The sequence below is a fragment of the Heterodontus francisci genome, chromosome 40 (assembly GCF_036365525.1).
Source record: "Heterodontus francisci isolate sHetFra1 chromosome 40, sHetFra1.hap1, whole genome shotgun sequence".
NCBI classification, from domain to species: Eukaryota; Metazoa; Chordata; class Chondrichthyes; order Heterodontiformes; family Heterodontidae; genus Heterodontus; species Heterodontus francisci.
The window spans coordinates 16,736,905-16,760,324 of record NC_090410.1 but is presented as its reverse complement, the minus strand read 5'-3'; the positions used below and the strand labels follow the sequence as shown (position 1 = coordinate 16,760,324).

The following is a 23,420-nucleotide window of genomic DNA, read 5'->3' as shown; positions in this document are numbered from 1 at the left end:
ATAAGATGTTTAAACCTTCTTCTCACGATATGTTGATGTATTTCCAAAATGGCAGCTTGTAACAGTGGCAGCAGCAGTTCAGCTGCTCAGATAGACAAACCAAAAAGATCAAGTAACTGGACCGAGGTTGAAACAAGTGCTCTGATACGTATATGGAATGAATATTTATCAGACCTTCGAACAGCCAAGAGAAATGCTAAAGTATATGAAAAAATAGCTGAAGAATTTTTTGAAGCTACTGGGATAAGTCGTGATAAGGATCAAATCAGAACCAAAGTTACTAATTTGACCTTTCAGTACAGGTAAGCACTATTTACATATTGTAAAATATGATTAAATCTTAAATTATTCTTTCTCTGAGGGTCCTACTTTCTGTATTAATACTGTACTGTTCATTAATTCTATGAATAAGCAAATCTCTGCAAAATGGCAAAAGCTCTTTTTATGTCAGAGCATCTACAAAAGTTTGCAATCTTAATGCAGGAGTCTAGAAAACATTCAGCCGCAGACTATGGCCGATTTCAAGGATCCTCAAAGCAAACTTAAAATGTATAGCCTTTAATACATTTTTGATGGTCAAATTTATGTTCAGTGTTCATTGGGTTAAAAGTTTCTATATTTGTATTCTGTAAATGCATTCATCAAATTATTTAACTGATGGTCTGTTGGATCAAGCAGCTCATCATTTGGCTACCAAATAGAACATTTTCTAAATTTTCTTTCTTCAGTTCCAATACTACTTGATATACTGGGCAGAATTTTCACCCCATATGGGGTCAGTACAGAAGCGCGCATGCAGGATATTTACACCGACGGCTGGCCAGGTGGGATTGGGGGTAGTAGGGCTACTCGTCCGTAAGCAAATACCCTATTAAGGCCAATTATCAGTTGGCCTGCAAACCCCGAGGGGTCGGGAAGAGGCCAGCTGCCTGCAGGTGGGGTGGGGTGGCCTCCTCATGGTGGCTTGGCAGCTATGGAAAATCCATGGCAGGCTGCAGCTCCTTCTGAGCCAGAGGGCCTCCTAATGGCCCTTCAGCTTCGAGAGCCCTCCTGCATTCCTTAATTGGGCATCAAGTATGCCCTCTGGCCACTCAATGGCTAATTTTGGCAAAATCACTGCTATCCCTCACACAGTGGAGGGTAAGGACCCCGAGTCCTGACCCAAAACACAAAATCCTGCCCTTTAAGTTACCTACTTCATTGCAGGAATTAGGTGAGAAGGGAAAATAACTTGGTAGTAATTACCCCATTGAAACTTACTATTAAATTTATGCTCCTTAAGTTCATTCTATATATCCCGGATCTCACCCTCTTTGAGTGTGGTGGAAGTGGAGACGATCAATGATTTCAAAAGGAAACTGGATAGACACTTGAGGGAAATAAATTTGCAGGGCTCCAGGGATAGTGCAGGGGAATGGGACTTACCAGATTGGTTTAGAGAGAGCTGGCATGGACTCGATGGGCTGTAAGGCCCCCTTCTTTGTCATAATGACTCCATGATATCAAACATGGAACACTGAAGTTGCAAAATAACCATGTCACATCTATCAAATGTCAAATAAATGGAGGGTTGCAAATGTTATGTTATATGTTCAAAAAAAACAGAAAGGGATAATCTGGATCACTGCAGATTAAGCCTCATAGGAAATTTTTATAAGAGAAAACATTAGTGAAGGCTTAGAACGTTATGGGAAACTGGGGACAGAACAACACAGAATTATATAGGGCAGGTCACATTTGACTAAAATTATCACATTTTTCAAGGAATTACTGAACATATATGTCAGAACCCACCCCCCCCACCACCCCTCCAGATGCAGGTCTCTTATTCAGCTCCCCGCAGCAGGGAAGCAGCCCGCAGAGTTTTTCCTGCCATGCTCCCCTGCACCGACAGGGCCACCCGCTGCACAGGTAATTGTGGCTGCGGCAGGAAGAGGACATTAATTATGGATTAAATTACTCAGTTAAGGGCCTCAATTGGCAGGTTGGGAATGCTGTTGACAGGCCTTCCCGTCCCGGACAAATTTTGGCGGAATCGGAATCCCGCCCGATTTTATGTTTTCCCCGCCTCCAAATCTGCCATGGGGGACAGCATAAGAGTCCACCTACAGCGTCAGTAGGTATAATGACCTCTCAAAAATAATTTAATAAAGTGATGTGTAACACGTCATATTAAGAGGCAGCTATAGATATGGATGCAGGACAGCAGACAGATGAAAGAAGAGCATGAGCAAATAGATGTTTCTTGAATTGGTAAGACGTAGCTAGTGATATATCACAGGCATTTGTGTTAGGGCTTCTCTTGTTTTCCTTATAAATAAATTATTTAGCTATGTGTATACATGAAATAATATCAAAATCTTCCAACTGCAACAAATTAGACCCAAGTCAAACTGCAAAGAAGAATGCAAGACACTATAAAACTTATAGACACATTAAGGGCAGATATGTAGCAAATACAGATCAACATAGGTGTTAGCCTTGGCTCAGTAGTAGCACCCCTGCTTCTAAGTCAGAAGGTTGAGAGTCAAGTCCCACACCAAAGACTTGAGCACATAGGCTGACACTCCACTAAAGTATTGAAGAAGTGTTGCGCTGTCAAAGATGCTATCTTTCATATGAGATACTCATGTGGGCGTAAAATATTTCATGCCACTATTTTGAAGAAGAGCAGGATAATTTTCCCCAGTGTCCTGACCGACATTTATCATCAACCATCACCACAATATTTATTTCATTGTTGTTTGTAAGACTGCTTTTTGCTACATTTCAACAGTGATTTATTTGGCAGGGAAGAATTTCAGATATCCTGAAGTTTTTAAAGGTGCTATGTAAACCCAAGTTGTTTCCTGAATGTGTAGTAGTACATTTTGGGAAAAAGAGAATGAAAATACAAGTTAAATGGGAAAAATTTCAATGAAGATCAGTAGCAAAAAAAAAGAATCCTAGGTATACAGATCTCAAAGCAACACTGCAAATAGGAGAATACTAAAGAGAGGGTGAGAGATCCTGGATTTACATGTAAAAAATTTATGATGAATCTATACAACACATCGGTTAGGCCATAGTTAGAATGCCATGTACAGTTTTTGCTACCCTATTACAGAAAAGATACTGAAATAATGGAGAAATACAAAGTAGATTCACCAGAATTACATCATGGATGAGAAGATATAATTATGACAGAAGTTGAAAAAATTGAACCGTATTCACTACAGTGAAGAAGCTAGGGTGATCCAACAGAAGTGTTCAAAGTTTGAAAGAGTTTGACAGAATAGTTAAAGGTTATTTTGTCAATGACTCAAAAACACATGCTTGAGTTTAGGATTATACCAAAGCAGGTAAATAGATTTTTTTTTAAACAAGTTATTAGAAGGCCAGCATTTATTGCTCATCCCTAACTGCCCTCGAGAAGGTGGAGGTGAGCCACTTTCTTGAACTGCCGCAGCCCATGTGATATAGGTACACACACAGTGCTGTTAGGGAGGCAGTTCCAGATTTTGACCCAGTGACGGAGAAGGAGCAGTGATATAGTTCCAAGTCAGGATGCTGTCTGACTTGGAGGGGAACCTGGAGTTAGTGGTGTTCCCATGCACCTGCTGCCCTTGTTCTTCCAGGTGGTAGAGATTGAAGGTTTGGAAGATGGTATCGAAGCAGCCTTGGCAAGTTGCTGCAGTGCATCTTGTGTGTTGTACACACTGCTGCCACTGTGCGTCGCTGGTGGAGGGAGTGAATGTTTAAGGTAGTAGATGGGGTGCCAATCAAGTGGGCTGCTTTGTCCTGATGGTGTCAAGCTTCAAGTGTTGTTGAAGCTGCACTCATCCAGGCAAGTGGAGACTATTGCATCACGCTCCTGACTAACACATTGCTTAAGTGGCTATACAAGCTGAGTCAGTTATGGCAGTTAAGAATAAACTAAGCATTTGAAGAAGAATATTAATGTGTTTGTGAAAAAAGCAGGCAGATGGATTACAATAGATATCTCTACGCAGCTTTCACTGACATTCTATACAATGGTCTGAGTGGCCTCCTTCTGTGCTAATAGTTCAATCATTCTGTAAAATCCCAAGGCCATAGTGCGGGTCTAATTCTTAGAGGTAAGTTTGCATTGGAGTTCTCCATACATCTGATTAAAAGGCTTTAATGACTGTTGTTTGAATTATTTATACATGGATATAGCGATACATACTTTCTGCACAGATGCATACTTCCTGCATACGTTTGACAAAAAAGCCTTACTAGCTGTAGTCAGAATATCGTAATTTCACTTATAGTTTGGAATAGCTTACCTCCTAATACATCTTTTTGTTCTCTTACTAGATAAGGAGAGGGAATAGTACTGAAAATTGGTAACAACCCACAAATCTCAAGAAGTCTCTGTAGAGTAATCCATCATTACTGCTAGATGTTACTCTAAATGCATTTTGTTCAGAGTAGGAAAGCTATCACAAAAAGCAACATCATCCATGCAAATGGATCCTAGCTAATGTTAACAATTATATGTTATACATGAATTCTACATAATGCACTGAATGACTTGGGGTAAGATTCCGGAGGTCAATCAGGTACGGAACTGAGGCAGACGGGCACATAATTTAGTGTCGCTGACCAGCGTGCCAGTTTGCCGGTACCATCCTGCCCCCCAACCACTTTTGGAAAGGACAAATCAGGCATGGAACAGCTTCCCCCCTGAAAGTGGGTAGCTTGTTAAAAGTAATTAAAAAATAAATGAGGGACATTGATCAGAGTCCGACTGGAATTTTCCAATCAGCCTGTAGGCCCCACAGCATCAGGAGCACGGCAGTTGCCTGGAGGCGGCCTCCCAGCTCCAGGGTGCCTTTGAATCCTGCCCCCACCCCCTCCCCCCCAAACATCCACCAAACCACCTACCTGTCTACAGCTGCGGCCACAGGCTGCTCTGTGGAGGGGCTCCCCAATGGTGGCCCGGCAGCTGACAATTTTTATTTCAAAACTTTTAATGAGTGCTGAGAGGACGCCTCAGCATAGAGGTGCTCTCTCCCTTACCTGCAACAGCAGGCTGCAACTTTTTCAGTCTTGGAGGGCCTGCTATTGGCCCTCCAGCTTCAAGAGCCCGGCTGCCATCCTTAATTGAACAGCAAGCGTGCCCTCTGACCACTAGCTGGCCAATCCAGCCAGAATTGATGTCAGCTTGCTGCTCCCAACACAGTGGCATCAAATGTGGGTCCTGACCCAAACCTGAAAATGCTGCCCTTGGTTGGAATGTTGGAATCCCCAATGCTGGAATTCTATTTTGGACAGAAATTATCTAAGCTTGACCTGCTTAGATAATTTCTAAGCTTAGTTATAAAACTAAAAACACTTCTCTTTTCAGCAAGCCAAAATATTACAGCAGATGGTCACATCAGTGGTTTCTGACCATGTGCATTATTAGATCATATACTCTTTGACGTTGCTCATCAAAATATCATGCAAAAAAGTGAATAATTGACCAGAGTAATTTTTTTTTTGGAGGATTTCAATATTTTATCAAACATACATGTCTATTGCAACATGGCAATTCCTTTCTATTCTCTACTGCTATAAGATTACAGCACTCCACATTATTAGTTCAATAAATTTAAAGCTCGTTTTTCATTGTGTAATTCCTTCTGTAATCTTTTTTCTCAGGGAGAAAGGTTGAGTCTGTTCTTCTAACTTAACGATATAAAATTAATAACATTTTGACCTTTCAATTAGTGATGTAATATCCTATTATAATTGAGTGAAACTATAGTACTAAATTTGTTTGCTTTCTCCTCGAGTTATAACACAAAAGTTTCAAACTAATATCTTGTCTTTCAATTAGAAAACTCAAAGCTACATGTGGAAATGTAGCTTCGGCTTCATACTGGCCATATTACGAAGCTATCCACAGGATGCTCGCACAATTCCCTGGACAGGATGAAATCAATATATCTGAAAGTGTAACACAGATACCCTCAGCTTCCAAATCAGAAGCTCCCTCACCTCCACCGGAACCAACAACACTTCCAAATGTATCTGATGATGTCTTGATATCAGAGGGAAGTTCTTATGAGTCTGATATCATGGAAAATTCATCCAGTTTTCATTCTTCACAACTCAGGTAAGCCAAATATAAGTACTATTTACACCTTAATTATGGGCTGAATTCAAATTAGAGTGACTTAGGTTGACGAGACTTTATCTCAACTCTTACATATGGGCCATGGCAATAGCTGGCCACTTGCCAATTCAATTGTTGCTAAAATAAGCTCTGCTTGGCAAAAATATCATTTGGTTAACCAAGTAATAAAATGATGTTATCATTGCCATCTATTCTACTGAACACAATCTTCAAACTTAGCTAATATATCTTCTGATTAATTTCTCCCAACTTTCTCCACCCATGTTTCTCCCCTCATCAGGGGAGTTTTGCAAAGCAGGCTGACAGGAGTCACTAATGAATGGAAAACAGTCAAGATTGAGGTCCAAACTTATTTCCCAAGTTACAATTCTCTGAACTAGTACCATTCTACCATATTTCCTTGATTCCCAATTTTTAAAGACTTGTAGAAAAAATCCTCCCAAACAACAGGCGCATTTTCCGGATCCATCCCCATGCACTCACAGAACAGCCATTAGCTGAAATTTAACATTTACACCTGTTTAACTGGCATCTTGAAGTTCTAGGTTGTGTCTAATATTTTCCTTGCACCTCACCTTTGTTTCAAATTTGCCCAATAATTTTAGGAAACGTTTTATTGAACATGGTAAGTTATAAAGTTTAGCAATATTATTTACGGCATTGTAGAAAATGGTGGGGAGGTGGTGGCGCAGTGGTAATGTTACTGGACTAGTAATCCCAGAAGCCCAGGTTAATATTCTGGTGAAATTTGAATTCAATTAATAAATCTGGAATTAAAAAGCTAGTCTAATGGTGACCATGAAACCATTGTCGATTGTTGTAAAAACCCATCTAGTTCACTAATGTCCTTTAGGGAAGGAAATCTGTCATCTTTACCTGGCCTGGCCTACATGTAACTCCAGACTCTCAGCAATGTGGTTGACTCTGGAAAAAAAAAATGGTCTAGCAAGCCATTTAGTTTGAATAGGGATGGGCAATAAATGCTGGCACAATCAGCAACGCCTGCATCCCAATAAAGTAAAATAAAACTGAATCTAAATTTGAAGTTATATCCTGGTTGTTTAAACTTGGATCATAAAAATAGGAGTGAGAAAAGGCCAGTTTGTTCATCCCATCAGACATTCACATTTATGGTCTGGCCTTGAGATAGACCAGCTTGTGTCTCTGCTATTTCAAGACTAACTCATTTCCCCGATTGCTGTTTTACTAGGAATTTCTCTAAATCTTTCATCAATATTCAAGTCCATGTTCACTTAACTTTTACCCCATAAGTTCATGGCTTCTAAGGGGAAACAAGTTAGCCTTTAAATTGTCTCAGCACATTTTTTTGCCACCTTATCTTACCCTGAGAATGCTTTCCATGGTTTTACAAAATGGACTGCTCTGTATATAAATGGTTAATTCCCTTCACAACTTTAGTCCTGTCCTCTATTTCAATCTGTTTACAACTTTATACTGTTAAGAGGGTTTAACTAAAAGCATTTATAAACCAGACTTCAATTCAGACACAGAATTTAAACTTTAGATGATGAGATAGAGAAATACTTGCATTGGCTGCTCTTTGAAGTGATCTAAAATTGGATCTTTGCCATTTGCCACTTAAATCAGTGAAGCAGCAGCCTCACATAGTTCTTGAGAGATTTACAATTTTTTTAATATAACTGAATATATAATATTTTTGATATTTAATACATGTGCCTCACAAAGTTGTAATAAGAAATCTTAAAGCTAATTTCTCCTATTATTGCCTAGTATGGTTTTTCTAGTGAGACCAGACTTCCTTCTCCTGTCCTTTTGTCACTGTCTGAACCTTAACCTAGGAGGGTGGGTTGGGGCTCATCCCATATGCATGAGCAGCTTCCAGTGGAATTCCTGGGGCCATGCTATTGCTTGACTGCAAATTCCTGTGATGCTGTAGCAGGATTGCTACTGAGCACCACAACAGATGGCCAGGCAGTTAATGGAGCCAAGAGTGCCAAAGATATGATGACTGGCTTTCTGAAAGGGCTCAGCAGGGACCATAACCTACTCAAGAAGGTAAGTGGGGACAAAACTGGAGGGAGCAGAGGTTGCTCCAAGGTCCTCTTCCTCCATGAGGTTGACCTCACAGTCATTGCTGCTGCTTCCGAGGCAAACCACCAGCTCAGGGAAGCAACACTAACTGGGATGGACAGACTACTGAGTATCTGGCAGTCACCCTGCCACAATCTGCATACGGCAGACAGGAAATGGGTGGCCAAAAGCAATGGAAGTGACAACAGGATGAGGAGGTAAATCCTGCTCAGCTCAGTAAGGCGACTATAAGCCTCACCATCCGCATTTTTACCGCTCTTTGCTGTGATCCAGCCCAATTTCAGACGGGAATGTGGTTCCTGGTCATTGTCACACTATTGGAAAAGCATAAATACCAGAAACTGAGTTGAGACTGTCAAACTCACTTCCTATAGCCAGCAAAGAAAAGATGTTCATTCCAGTCTGTGCTGGATTTGAATCCAGGTCCCAGAGGTGAAGGATCACTTTCCAGCCCATTGTGCCATCTAGTGCCCTAGCTGATTACTACATCCCACAAATAGCAGGTGATTTTTAACTGCTGCCTGCCAGTTTCCTGCCTGAATAATGGGCGACCAGTAGTTCAGCAGAAAGTGCTGGAAATACTCAGCAGCATCTGTAGAGAGAAAAACAGAGTTAACTTTTCAGGTCTGTGACCTTACATCAGAACTGGCAAAGGTTAGAAAAGTATTAGGTTTTGAGCAAGTGAAAAGGTGGCAGAGGAGAAGAACAAAAGGGAGGGTGTGTGATAGGGCAGAGGGCAGGAGAGATTAAATAATAAAGATGTCATGTAATAAAGGCAAAGGGAGTGCTAATATTTGCAGTAAAAGACAAAGCATTAGTCCAGAGCAGGGTTACGAACATACAAGCTTCCAAACAGCCCGTGGATGTAAACTGTACCAGGCCATTCCTCATCCTTGCCAGGGGACCGTGACTGGTAATTTCCCATTTGTTTCTTTTTCCAGACTGGCTTTAAAAAAAAGCTGCAAGTCAGTTTCCCAGCTAACAGGTGCTGAAAGCGGGAACGATGGTTTCCCAACTTTGGACAGCTTCAGGGTTTTCTGGCGGGCTTTAAAAAAAAAGTCAGAACCTGCTGGAAAACCCCGAATCTGTCCGAAGTTGGGAAACTGTTGTTCCTGCTCTCAGCACCTGCCAGCTGTGAAACTGACTTGCGATTTTTTGAAAAAACTAACCAACCACAAAGCTGCTCTGCTGAGTGTTTCCACTCTCTGCAACTGTCAGAGAGAAAGGGAGAGAGGGAGAGAGAGAGGGGGAGAGGGGCGAGCAAGGAAAAGCAAGGAAAGAAGATGGGGGGGCAGGGGTGAGAGAGAGATGGGGGACACAGAGCATGGGGAGACAGAGTGAGGGGAGGGGACACAGAATGGGCAGGACTCAGAGTGGGGGGGGGGACACACAGAGCAGGAAAGGAGGGGGCACATGGGGGTGGGTCGGTGTGCTGAAACAGCGAGGACAGGATCACAAGGCAACGACAGACCACAGAGAAAGAGAGAGGGACAGAGGGAGAGAGAGTGATCAAGATCATTCCTGACAGATGGACATCTATCCGGAATACTCGCATTGCTGCAACAAGTGTGCGGGCAAATATTGACTACTTGTATCTCACTAAATCAGTATCCAACATAGTAGGTCAATAAATTAATCTTCTTATTTAAAACTTCTTCACAAAAATTCACATGTTGTTGTTTTGATTAATGGCAAGATAAATTTTTAATGCCTTTATCTTTCCAAAAATGTCTATCCGGCCCCTATGTAAAACAAAAATTGCAGTATGGCGCCCCACGCAAAAAGGTTGGACAACCATGGTCCGGAGAGACAGGTTAATGGCAGTACAATGAACAGAACTGTCTGAAAGCAAAAACATGGTTTAAAAAAAAAAGGCAGTCATGCTCTGAAATTGTTGAACTCAATGTGAGTCCAGAAGACTATGAAGAATCAGAAGATGAGGGGCTGTTCCTTGAGCTGGCATTGAGGTTCACTGGAATACTGCAGCAGGCTAAGGACAGAAATGTTGGCATAACAGCAAGGTGGTGAATTAAAATGGCAAGCAACTAGAAGCTTGGGGTCATGCTTGGGAACTGAGTGACAGCGTTCCGCAAAGCAGTCACCCAATCTGTGTTTTGTCTCCCAACGTAGAGGCAACCGCATTGTGAGCAGCGAATACAGTATATTAATTTGAAAGAAGTACAAGTAAATCGCTGCTTCACCTGGAAGGAGTTTTTGAGGCCTTGGATGGTGAGGAGAGAGGAGGTAAAAGGGCAGGTATTACACCTCCTGCAATTGCATGGGAAGGTGCCATGGGAAGGGAACGAGGTGTCAGGGGAGGTGGAGGAGTGGACCAGGGTGTTGCGGAGGGGAAGGGAAGGTGTATTTTGGTGGCATCACGCTGGAGGTGGCGGAATTGGCAGAGGATGATCCTTTGGATGTGGAGGCTGGTAGGTGTGAGTTCCAGACCCCACCACCCACTGGGTGAAAAAGTTCTTCCTTATCTCCCCTCTAATTTTTCTACCAATCACTTTAAATCTATGCCCCCTCGGCACTGACCCTTCTGCTAAGGTGAATAGACCCTTCACCTCCACTCTATCCAGACCCCTCAAAAATTTGTACATTTCAATCAGATCTCCTCTCAACCTTCTCTGTTCCAAGGAGAACAACCCCAGCTTATCCAATCTTCCCTCATAGCTGTATTTTTCCAGTACCGGCAACGTCCTTGTAAATCTCCTCTGTACCCTCTCGAGTGCAATTAACATCCTTTCTGTAATGAGGTGACCAGAGCAGCACACAGTATTCAAGTTGTGGCCTAACCAATGAGTTATACATTTCCAGCATAACTTCCCAGTTCTTATATTCTGTACCTTGGCTAATAAAGGAAAGTATTCCATATGCCTTCTTAACTACCTTATCGACCTGTCCTACTACCTTCAGGGATCTGTGGACATTCACTCCAAGGTCCCTCACTTCCTCTATACTTCTCAATATTTTCCCATTTATCGTGTATTCCTTTGCCTTGTTTGACCTCCCCAAATGCATCACATCACACTTCTCCAGGCTGAATTCCATTTGCCACTTTTCTGCCCATCTGACCAGACCACCAATATCTTCCTGCAGCTATCCTCCTCACTATCTACCACACGGCCAATCTTTGTGTCGTCTGCAAACTTCTTGATCACGCCCCCTACATTTACGTCCAAATTGTTAATATATACCACAAAAAGGGACTCAGTACTGAGTCCTGTGGAACGCCACTGGAAACAGTCTTCAGTCGCTAAAACACCCGTCAACAATTACCCTTCGTTTCCTGCCACTGAGCCAATTTTGTATCCACCTTGCTGTATTTCCCTGGATCCCATGGGATTTTTTTTAAACCAGTCTGCCATGTGCGACCTTGCTAAAATCCATGTAGACCACATCAACTGCACTACCCTTATAAATCTTCCTTTTCCCTCAACCGATGATTTCCCCCCACTGTCGTTGACAGGGCCCTCAACCGTGTCCGGCCCATTTCCCGCACCTCTGCCCTCACCGATCCCCTCCCTCCCAGAACCGCAACAGGGTTCCCCTTGTCCTCACTTTCCACTCCACAAGCCTCCACATCAAAAGGATCATCCTCTGCCATTTCTGCCACCTCCAGTGGGATGGCACCACCAAACACATCTTTCCCCTTCCTCCCAGGTCAGCATTCTGATGGGATCGTTCGCTCCGCAACACCCTGGTCCATTCCTCAATTACCCGATACCTTATCTCCTTCCCATAGCATGTAATTGCAGGAGGTGTAATACCTGCCCTTTTATTTCCTCTCTCCTCACCATCCAAGGCCACAAACACTCCTTCCAGATGAAGCAGTGATTTTCTTATACTTCTTTCAATTTAGTAAACTTTATTCACTGCTCACAGTGCGGTCTCCTCTATGCTGGGGAGACCAAACGCAGACTGGGTGACCGCTTTGCGGAACACCTCCGCTCAGTCCGCAAACATGACCCCAAGCTTCCAGTAGGTTGTGATTTTAATTCGCCACCCTGCGGTTTTACCCACATTTCTATCCTTGGCCTGCTGTCCAGTGAATCTCAATGCAAGCTCAAGGAATAGCACCTTATCTTCTGATTTGGCACTCTACAGCCTTCTGGACTCAACATTGAGTTGAACAATTTCAGAGCATGACTGCCTTTTTTTAAATTTTATTTTATTTTTTAACCATGTGCCTGTCTTAAACTTAATTTTCATGTTTTTGCTTTTGGACAGAGCTGTTATTTGTAATTCTGCCATTAACACGCTCTTTGGACTAATTGTTTGTCTTTTTCTACAACAATTAGCATTCCCTTTGCCTTTGTTCAATGACATCTTTGTCATTTGACCTCTCCAGCCCTCTGCCCCATCACACACCTTCCCTTTTGTTCTTCTTTCCCCCTCCTCCCCCCTTTCACTTGCTCAAAACCTATTTCCAACCTTTGCCAATTTTGATGAAAGGTCACAGACATGAAATGTAATTTTGTTTCTGCCAGACCTGCTATTTCCAGGACTTTGTTTTTATTTCAGATTTCCAGCGTCCGCACTATTTTATGACCAGTAGTTCAATATTGATGAGATATCTGTGTTGAATTTCACTCCCACCGCTTTATTTTTCTGCTAAAAGTGATTTCAATTATACAACAGTTTAACATATCACTAGCAGTCCTACTTTCACATCACACAATCTACCGAGATTATTAGTTTTGATGACATCAGTTTTAAATACATGAACAAGTAATCGTAAAGTAGGCACTGAACCTTCAATTTAGTACATGCATTATAGATAAGCATTCTGCATCTCCATTTTATCATTGCAGATATGAACCACAACTCATTAAAAAGAGAAAAACATCAAATGCTGATTTACATAAGAAGCGTATAAGACTAATGGAGTCAATGCTGGAAGAACAAAAGAAAATAAGCGCAGCCGTGGAAGAAACAAACAGAGAGGTGCAGAGAATCCTTGACCAACAAACTCTCTTATTAAATCAAAGCTTGCAGCTGCAGAAGCATATGTTACATTTGTTAGAAAAGGTAGTTTGCCAGCATAGTGCAAAAAAGCCAAATGTTTTTTAAGTGCAGTCTGGGATTATTTACATAACTAATTTTTGAAGAAAAGGTGGCAAAACTGGAGTGTATATGGTCAATTACACACACACACACACACACACACACACACACACACACACACACATATATATATAAGTTTTAAATGTAGCGGTCCTTTTTTCTACTTAATACCCCACTCAGCACAGATACATCATCAGGAAAATAATTTTTACCAGGTGGAAGCAGCAAAAATACTAGGTCGCCTCGCAATATTCCGCCACCCCAAGGACAATAATAGAAATACAGCAATTCACTTGTAGAGGAACACTCATCAGTCAGGGTTAAAAATACAAACTGCCTACTTTTCCCATCCTCTGTCACTAATAAAAAAGGTCTAATGAAAAGTTGTGTTTATCTCCATTTTTGAGGCTGTTACAATCACAAAATTGGGAACTTAGTGTGCTGAGAATCCAGAGTTATGTACATATTTGGTGATGAAAAATATGTCACTCTGAATTACTTATATTTGAAGGACATACTACATAATAATACACAGAAATAATAATTGGCCACCAGAACCTACCAGAACAGTTTGCTGATGAATTAATAGCAGCGAAAAAAATAGTTTTCTGTATTTGATTTAGTTGATGTCAGATAGCTAAGGTAAATTCAATTTAAAACTGGCTTCAGCTAGCTGTGTTTCTGGAAAGTTCCCATTGTTCTGTGGCAAAACTGATATATGATAACTCATGCCCATAACTGGCTGCATGCTATCAGATCCAGTCATCACATCCTATATGAAGTTGTTTTTTCTTTGCTTCAATGCCTTTGTTCAATTAGATCAATAAAGTTGTTTTTCACTGAAATAGTTTATTTGAAATGTTAACTTATGTGTACTGAAGGCAGTGGTATAATCTCTTTAAATGTTGGTTGGGCCATTTAAGGGAAACATATGGAGGAAGCAGCAATATTCAGACATTAGCACCTCAGCTCACAAGGGATAAACTCTCAGTCTGTTCATTTACTTTCAGGAAATCGCTGTAGTGTAAAAAGACATCCCACATTGTCAATTCACTGTTTCTCAGCTTTAGTTTTGGCAAGCAATCAGAACTGAAATTTCTATTGTCCACATATATCATGCCTTAAAGTGGCAAACTTTACTTTCATCAAGAAGTTCTGTTGCTCATCAGATTTTAAGGAATACTCTAAAATAGGTATATTAACCCTTTGTGGATTGATTATATATTTAATGTTGCTCTTGCGGCATCTTGCTACATCTTACCGGTGCTATGTATTATTCAGCTTGTAAATAAAACTGACCAAGTCATTCTAGCCTTTACACATTGGTCTGATTGTGTGTTATTTTATGTTTTTTGGAAGAGAGAGGAGAGCAGAGTGATTGATGTACTTTTTAATTATTAATAGACCAGAAGTAAAGGCTAGTTGTTAAAGATGGTATGCTAATCCCATGTAGTATAAAGGAGAAGATTTTTGATTATAGGAGATAGTCTGCTTATGGAAATCAGCATTTTGGGTAAACAGAACATAAGCGTTGGGAGAAAGTCTGACCATTATTACAGAAAATTAGGGTTCATGAGATTAAGGGTAATATATTAATATGGATTGAAGATTGGTTAACAGACAGAAAACAGAAAGTAGGATATAAGCAGGTTGAGTGAGTGGGCAAGAGCATGGCAGATGAAATATAAGGTGGCGAAGTGTGAAGTTACCACTTTGGTAGTTAAAATAGAAAAGCAGAATATTTTTTTAAATGGCGAGAGACTGGGTAATGTTTGTAATTAGAGGGACCTGAATGTCCTTTGTACATGATCACAGAAAGATAGCATTCAGGTACAGCAAGCATTTAGGAAAGCAAATGGTATGTTGGTCTTTATTACAAGGGATCAGAGCAAGAGTGAAGTCTTACTGAAATTCTACACACCTTGGTTTTGGATTACTGTGCACACTTTGGTCTCCTTACTGAAGGAAGAAGTGCAACAAAGGCTCATTAAACTGATTCTTGGGATGAGGGGATTGTAATATGAGGAGATACTGAGTAGGCTGAGATTATATCCCCTGGAATTTAGAAGAATCAGAGGTGATCTCATTGAAACATATAAAATTCTTAAAAAGCTTGATAAGGTAGATGCTGGAAGGTTGTTTCCTCTGGCTGGGAAGTCTAGAACCAGGAATCACAGTCTCTGAATAAGGGGTCATCTAATTAACACTGAAATGAGGAGAAATTTCTTCAAAGGGTTATGGATCTTTGGAATTCTCTACTCCAGAGAGCTATGGATGCTTAGTCATTGAACGTATTCAAGACAGAGATCTATAGATTTTTGGATCCTAGGGGAATTAAGGAACATGGGAATAGTGCAGGAAGGTGGAATTGAGGTAGAAGATCAGCAATGATCGCACGGAGTGGCAGATCAGGCTCAAAGAGCTGAATGGTCTACTTCTACTCCTATTTCTTATGATATTATTTACATAGGCCAGGGGAACCAAGGTAGGATTTGTCAGTGGTGCAAAGCTGGCTGTGCTAGTTTCCAAAGTGACCCAATTTAATTACACAACTTAATCCACTTATTGTACATTATATTTGTTTATTGTAAATGTTGAATCTAAGTAGCATTTACCACCTTTTCTCCATATCTCTTGCTACCCTTACCCAATAAAAATCCACCACGACGTCTCGAAAGCTCCAAATTACCTAGTTTCAACAGCTTTTGAAACAGCAGTGGATGAGTGGCTCAGCATCTCAGGAGACTGCCCAGTAAAACCTGGCGGCCTCCTTGTGGCTGGGAGGGTAGCTCTCCTGATCGGGCACTCTGTGCCCCACGGAGGCTCCCCCCCATGGCACAAGTTGCACCAACTGGAGCACCTACCCCCGGGCCTTACCAGGGCCCAGCCAACTGTCCCCAGCGAGGCCACACACACTTACCCGAATTTCGGGGCCTTCTCTATTGCTATTCCTCTAGCTGGGTACAGTCCTAACAATGGCCACCGCTCCCAGTGGCGCTGCTGGGACTGAAGAGCGGCTGTCCCGCTGATTGGCTGGCAGCTCACGGAGACGGGCCTTCCTGCCTCAGAGGGGTGGAAGTCCTGCGCAAGGGCAATTAAGGACCTGGGCCACGTAAAATCACAGCGTGTCTTCCAGGCCCAGTGGAGGCGGGCACGCCCTGACTTTTTGGCTGGTGGGCGGGGCCTCTGCCTACAAGTCCCGAACTTGGCAGTATTAGATTGCACCTGTTCTGCCTTATCTACTAATGTCCAATTGTGTTTTGTATATTGTGTCACTGGGTCAAAGTCCTGAAACTCCTTCCCTAACAGCACTGTGAGTGTACCTGCACCACATGGACTGCGGTGGTTCACAGCAGCAGCTCACCACCACCTGCTCAAGGGCAATTGGGGATGAGCTTGCCAGTGATGCTCACATTTCAAGAACTAAGTGGAAAAAAAGGGGAACTTCCAGCTAATTATATCAAAAAGCTACAGAAAAAAAAAACCCACTGGTACATTCGTTATAATGCTAATAAATCAGATCTACCAGTGCAACCTATACTGCACAAATCCTCCAATGAGTCCATAGGCTGAATTTTCAATGACTCGTGGAGGTGGGACTGCAGGGTTTTTTTTTTATTTGTTCATGGGATGCAGGCGTTGCTGGCTAGGCCAGTATTTATGGCCCATCCCTAATTGCCCTTGAGAAGGTGGTGGTGAGCTGCCTTCTTGAATCGCTGCAGTCCATATGGGGTAGGTATACCCACAGTGCTGTTAGGAAGAGAGTTCCAGGATTTTGACCCAGTGACAATGAAGAAACGGCAATATAGTTCCAAGTCAGGATGGTGTGTGGCTTGGAGGGGAACTTGCAGGTGGTGGTGTTCTCATGCATCTGCTGCCTTTGTCCTTCTAGGTGCTAGAGATCCTGGGTTTGGAAGGTGCTGTCGAAGGAGCCTTGGTATGTTGCTGCAGTGTATCTTGTAGACAGTACACACTGCTGCCACAGTGTGTCGGTGATGGAGGAAGTGAATGTTTGTGACTGGGGTGCCAATCAAGTGGCTGCTTTGTCCTGGATCGTATTGAGCTTCCTGAGTGTTGTTGGAGCTGCACCCATCCAGGCAAGTGGAGAGTATTCCATCACCCTCCTGACTTGTGCCTTGTAGATGGTGCACAGGCTTTGGGGAGTCAGGAGGTGAGTTACTCCTCCTGACGGGCGGCACAGTGGCGCAGTGGTTAGCACCGCAGCGTCACAGTTCCAGCGACCCGGGTTCAATTCAGAGTACTGCCTGTGTGGAGTTTGCAAGTTCTCCCTGTGTCTGCGTGGGTTTCCTCCGGGTGCTCCGGTTTCCTCCCACATGCCAAAAGACTTGCAGGTTGATAGGTAAAGTGGCCATTAGAAATTGCTCCTAGTATAGGTAGGTGGTAGGGAAATATGGGGATAGGTGGGGATGTGGTAGGAATATGGGATTAGTGCAGGATTAGTATAAATGGGTGGTTGATGGTCGGCACAGACACGGTGGGCCGAAGGGCCTGTTTCAGTGCTGTATCTCTAAACTAAACTTACTCGCCGCAGGATTCCTAGCCTCTGACCTGCTCTTGTAGCCACAGTATTTATATGGCTACTCCAGTTCAGTTTCTGGTCAATGGTAACCCCCAGAATGTTGATAGTGGGATTCAGCGATCTTAATGCCACTGAATGTCAATGGGAGATAATTAATTAGATTCTCTCTTGTTGGAGATGGTCATTGCCTGGCACTTGTGTGACACAAATGTTACTTGCCACTTATCAGCCCAAGCCTGGATATTGTCCAGGTCTTGCTGCATTTCTACATGGACTGCTTCAGTATCTGAGGAGTCACAAACGGTGCTGAACATTGTGCAATCATCAGCGAACATCCCCACTTCTGACCTTATGATTGATGAAGCAGCTGAAGATAGTTGGGCCTAGGACAGTAACCTGAGGAATTCCTTCAGTGATGTCCTGGAGCTGAGATGATTGACCTTCAACAACCACAACAATCTTCCTTTATGCTAGGTATGAAGTGTGGGGGGTGGGGTAGTGGGGTGCGCCTGTAAATGGGAGGGAAATCCTGTTGAGCCGGCTCCAAGACATGTTCCCACCTCCATGGGATTATGCAGGAGTCAGGGTGACGGTGTCCTAGCAAAACTGGAGTCAATGGGAATCGGGAAAAACACACCACTGATTGGAGTCATAACGAACACAAAGGAAGATGGTTGTGGTTGTTGGAGGTCAATCATCTCAGCTCCAGGACATCACTGCAGGAGTTCCTCAGGGTACTGTCCTCAGCTGCTTCATCAATGACCTTCCTTCAATCATAAGGTCAGAAGTGGGGATGTATGCTTATGATTGCACAATGTTCAGCACCATTCGTGATGACTCAGATGCTGCAGCAGTCCAGATGCAGCAAGACCTGGACAATATCCAGGATTGGGCTGACAGGTGGCAAGTAACATTTGCACCACACAAGTGCCAGGCAATGACCATCTCCAACAAGAATCGCTGAATCCCCCACTATCAACATCCTGGGGATTACCATTGACCAGAAACTGAACTGGAGTAGCCATATAAATGCCGTCACTACAAGGGCAGAGGCTAGGAATCGTGCGGTGAGTACCATATGAATTGGAGCAGGAGTAGGCCACTCGGCCCTTCGAGCCTGCTCCGCCATTCAATAAGTTCATGGCTGAACTGATTACTCCACATTTCCACCTATTCCCGATAACCTTCCACCCCCTTGCTTATCAAGAATCTATCTACCTCTGCCTTAAAAATTTTCAAAGACTATACTTCCACTGCCTTCTGAGGAAGGGAATTCCAAAGACTCACGAACCTCAGAGAAAAATTTTCTCCTCATCTCTGTCTTAAATGGGCGACCCTTATTTTTAAACAGTGTTCCCTAGTTCTAGATTCTCCCACAAGGGGAAACATCCTTTCCACATCCACCCTGTCAAGACCCCTCAGGATCTTATATGTTTCAATCAAGTAACTCACCTACTGACTCTCCAAAGCTTGTCCACAATCTACAAGGCACAAGTCAGGTGAGTGATGTAATCCATGGATGGATGCAGTTCCAACACTCAAGAAGCTCAACACCATCCAGGACAAAGCAGCCCGCTTGATTGGCACCCTATCCACAAACATTCACTCCCTCCAACACCAACCTGCAGTGGCAACAGTGTGTACCATCTACAAGATGCACTGCAGCAACTCATCAAGGCTCATTAGACAGCACCTTCCAAACCCACAACCTCTACCACCTAGAAGGACAAGGACAGCAGATGCATGGGAGCATCAGCACCTGAAAGTTCCCCTCCAAGCCACACACCATCCTGACTTGGAACTATATCGCCGTTCCTTCACTATCACTGGGTCAAAATCCTGGAACTCCCTTCCCAACAGCAATGTTGGTGTACCTACACCCCAATGACTGCAGCGGTTCAAGAAGGCAGCTCAGTACCACCTTCTCAAGGGCAATTAGGGATTTTATTTTATTTATTTAGAGATACAGCACTGAAACAGGCCCTTCGGCCCACCGAGTCTGTGACGACCATCAACCACCCATTTATACTAATCCTACATTAATCCCATATTCCCTACCACATCCCCACCTTCCCTCAATTCTCCTACCACCTACCTACACTAGGGGCAATTTACAATGGCCAATTTACCTATCAACCTGCAAGTCTTTGGCTGTGGGAGGAAACCGGAGCACCCGGCAGAAACCCACGCGGTCACAGGGAGAACTTGCAAACTCCGCACAGGCAGTACCCAGAACTGAACCCGGGTCGCTGGAGCTGTGAGGCTGCGGTGCTAACCACTGCGCCACTGTGCCACCCCAGCAATTAATGCTGGCCTAGCCAGCGACACCCGTCTCCCATGGACGAAAAAAAAAGGTTACCTGGCCAGCCGCAGTGTTTGTAACCAATAAAGCTCCTTCAGGGCTTAATTAAGGACACACTCCTGGTGCTGACTAGATTTTCAAGCTGGCGCACAGGGTACCGTTGTGTCAGGAGGCCATCCTTGAGGCGGCCTCCCAGCGCAGTCCAGGTACACATCAGAGCCAAACGCTCCATTCAATGAGGAAGGCGGCGCTGAGAACCTCAGCCGCAACTCTGACAGTGCCCATTACTGTGGTGGGCTTTCCCCCTCGTGTCCAATGGCCCCAGCCCTTCAGGGTCCCACCGTCAGCATTTGTGGGCTCCCATCCCGATCCCGCATTTCATCTCAATGGCGGTATTGGGATCTGGAAACAAAAATGTTGCCCATTGAGTCCTGGATATGGATTCTTCTGCTAATGTCAGGAATTACAAGATGTATTAATCCAACTAGGGAAAAACAGTAACTGTTAATTAAGACATATTAACTAGGGCTAGTACAAAGAGGTTCCTCTTCTTCTTCCTCCTTTTCAGCATACCCTTCCCCAACCCTTGGGAGAATTAGGACCTCTTGTTTGCACTTAGATCACACTAGTTAAGGCTGATTTGTAGAGAGCTAGTTCAACCAGCAGTTTCAGCTGGTTTTGATGAATGGCTAGTGATATCAATGATGTCAGTATTAATCCTAAGGTTAGAAAATGGATTGCTTCAATCATCTCTACAAACTCTGCCATATTAGCTGTAAAATCTCACAATGTTGAAGAAATGAATTCATGATCAATTTGGGGAGATGATTTTCCCCAAAGGCAGAAAGATCTGGCAACTAAAATCAGTTTCTCTAATTTCAAAAGCTCCCATTTGACATTAGTTAAGGTTAGAATCTTATAACTCCATCAGTATTGTACTTGCATCAGTTATGCTTCAATTGAAGAATCTGAGGTATGGCTCACTCTCTTAGCTAACATGTCAACTGACACCCATGTGTCTAAGGGGCAAACAGCAAAGTTTACTTGTAACTAAAGCTTGTGAACCAGAATGTCATTTCCCCATTCTTTTGATATAACGCTAAATATAGTTCAGTGGCGATGACATTCCTGAAGGAATTATTTGCATGAAAGATCAAGTGAAGACATTTGTTTGAAGAAATGCCCTAAATGGTTACATGGGGCCATTTTTACAAATGTTTGTAAAGATTTCACACTGTTGGAAAAACAACACAAGCAGAAAGTTGGTCACTGGGAAGGATCCATTTTGGAAAGAATTTGAAAATCTTAAATGGAAGTGCTGACATTGTACAAAGAAAGAATATATTTCAAGTGCTCAGCCTTGACCAAGTGACACTCAAAATTTATTTCATCAGAATTAGTTTTAATAATTTGTAGTTCCAAATTTTCCCAAGGATGAATGGAAGCTGTACAAATTGTAAATTCTCTGTAAAGGAAGTAACTACCAGAAATACACTAGTTTAAAAATTTAATTTGCCAATTAAACATATTTTAACATTTTCCTGCGTGATTTGTTTGTGCAGAAGTCCTATTTCTGTTTACGAAACTAGCAGTTGCCATTATCTTTCAGCACTAAATTAATTCCTTACCCAGTCCAATGCCACTATTATCCAGCAGGTAACTTAAATGATCAAACATGGCTCGCTGATTCTGGCGGCTAATGCGACAGAAATAGCACAGGAATCGGCAGCAGTTTGTCACCATTCTGGGGAACCGTATCTCCTACAAAAATAGGGCATATATCTCAGTGGAAGCTTGTATAATGAACATTTTTTACATTTTTAAATGTTCCTATATCCATGTGCTGTTGCATTATTAAATACCGCTGAAAATGAAGCAAAAAATATACAAGTTTGACAACAGGAGCTTTGGAGTTGTATGTAAAAAAAACACAATGCCACTGAGGCCCCTTTGCGAACATGGATGCAAAAGATTACATAGAACAATTCAAAGAAAAGCAGGAGCTTTTCCAGCACCCCCTTCAACACAATCATCCCTTCCCCAACAGCAACCAAAAAATAGATTAATTAGTTATCTCATTTGCTATTTGTGAGACCTTAATGTGCACAATTGGCTGCTATGTTTGTCTCCAGAACAAGTGACTGCATCGCATTAGTAATTAATTGATTTGAAGTGCTTGCGATATTGAGCATTGATAAGGCATTATAAAAAAGCTATTTTTTTCTTCCTTTCTTTCTTGATAGACCAAACAGAAAGGTATGGCTGTCCTTTGTCTGCTTAAATTTAATGGCATTTGCACATTCAAAGGAATAGCTATGAAAAATAAGAAGGGCAGTTCCACAATCTGGTGCTCACAGAGGAAAGTGGCACTTGCAGGAAGCGCATCTTGGGACATCACCAGCACAAGCCCATGATTTTCAAGATGTACTGTCAGTTCTGAGTGGAAAATGCAAACTCACACTCTAAAATTTCAAATGTTGCATATTATACATATTATCTGTTGCAGACCCGTGTACATTAATTCCATTTTATTGCAATATTTGCAAGTGCTGATTTCAACCGTGGCAATTTTATTTTAAAGAATCCTTTCAGCAGTTGTAACTGGAGCTACTGTACTCTCATTTTTCTTTCGACCCTATTAATGAAAATCACAAAGCCACTATCCAGTTGGGATTTTAGTACATCTTCTAATCCATCAATTAAGGCAACACCCTGATTTACTGATTAATATTCTAAAAACTGGGTTAACCATTATCCAGGGCAGGGATTAAAATAAAACCAGAGAGAATTCAACAGTGAGTAGCAAAATTAGAGAAGGGACTATAGAGATTAGAACAAACAGTAAAATTAGGCAATGAAGTAGAGAAATTTGAGTGAATAAAAGCAAGGTCTACCTGGTTTTCAGAAGTTCTTGCTGCATTGTGAAGAATTTGCAGGATGCGAAACTCTAACAATATGAAACAATTTTGTAACATTCCCAAATCTGCCTACAGAATTAAATTTGCTGTTTAGGGTTCTTGGTCACAAAATTACACCCTGGAATACCAGTGCACATACTGTGACATTTTAGTGGGAATGTTAACCTATTTGAAATAAGCTAGGGCACTGCCCATGGCTAGGTTCATGGCTCGTTGGGGGTACTTGAATGGGAGAGTAGGGAGGAGGTTGCACATATCTACGAAAAGGATTTGGAAAGCAGTTTTGTTAGAAATATTTAAGAGATAGGAATGTGTTTTTAATTTGGTTCCCTGAAAATAAATAGGCATGTTTCTCTTCCTCTCTCAAGGTAGATAAATATTGCTCCCAGT

General features: G+C 42.4%; 2 protein-coding genes across 2 annotated transcripts in view; one reads left to right on the top strand and one right to left on the bottom strand.

Annotated features, from left to right (window-relative positions):
• LOC137353168 (ryanodine receptor 1-like) overlaps positions 1 to 23,420 on the bottom strand; it is a 535,610-nt gene that overhangs the window by 273,399 nt on the left and 238,791 nt on the right. The window contains exon 42 of the mRNA XM_068019216.1: positions 21,741 to 21,873. Within this exon, the coding sequence (XP_067875317.1) occupies positions 21,741 to 21,873 (133 nt within the window). The remainder of the gene's footprint in view (positions 1 to 21,740; positions 21,874 to 23,420) is intronic.
• On the top strand, positions 49 to 13,276 carry LOC137353117 (myb/SANT-like DNA-binding domain-containing protein 1). Its single transcript, XM_068019129.1, has 3 exons — positions 49 to 302; positions 5,828 to 6,106; positions 13,018 to 13,276. The coding sequence occupies exons 1-3, from the start codon at positions 49 to 51 to the stop codon at positions 13,274 to 13,276; spliced, it is 792 nt and encodes a 263-aa protein (XP_067875230.1).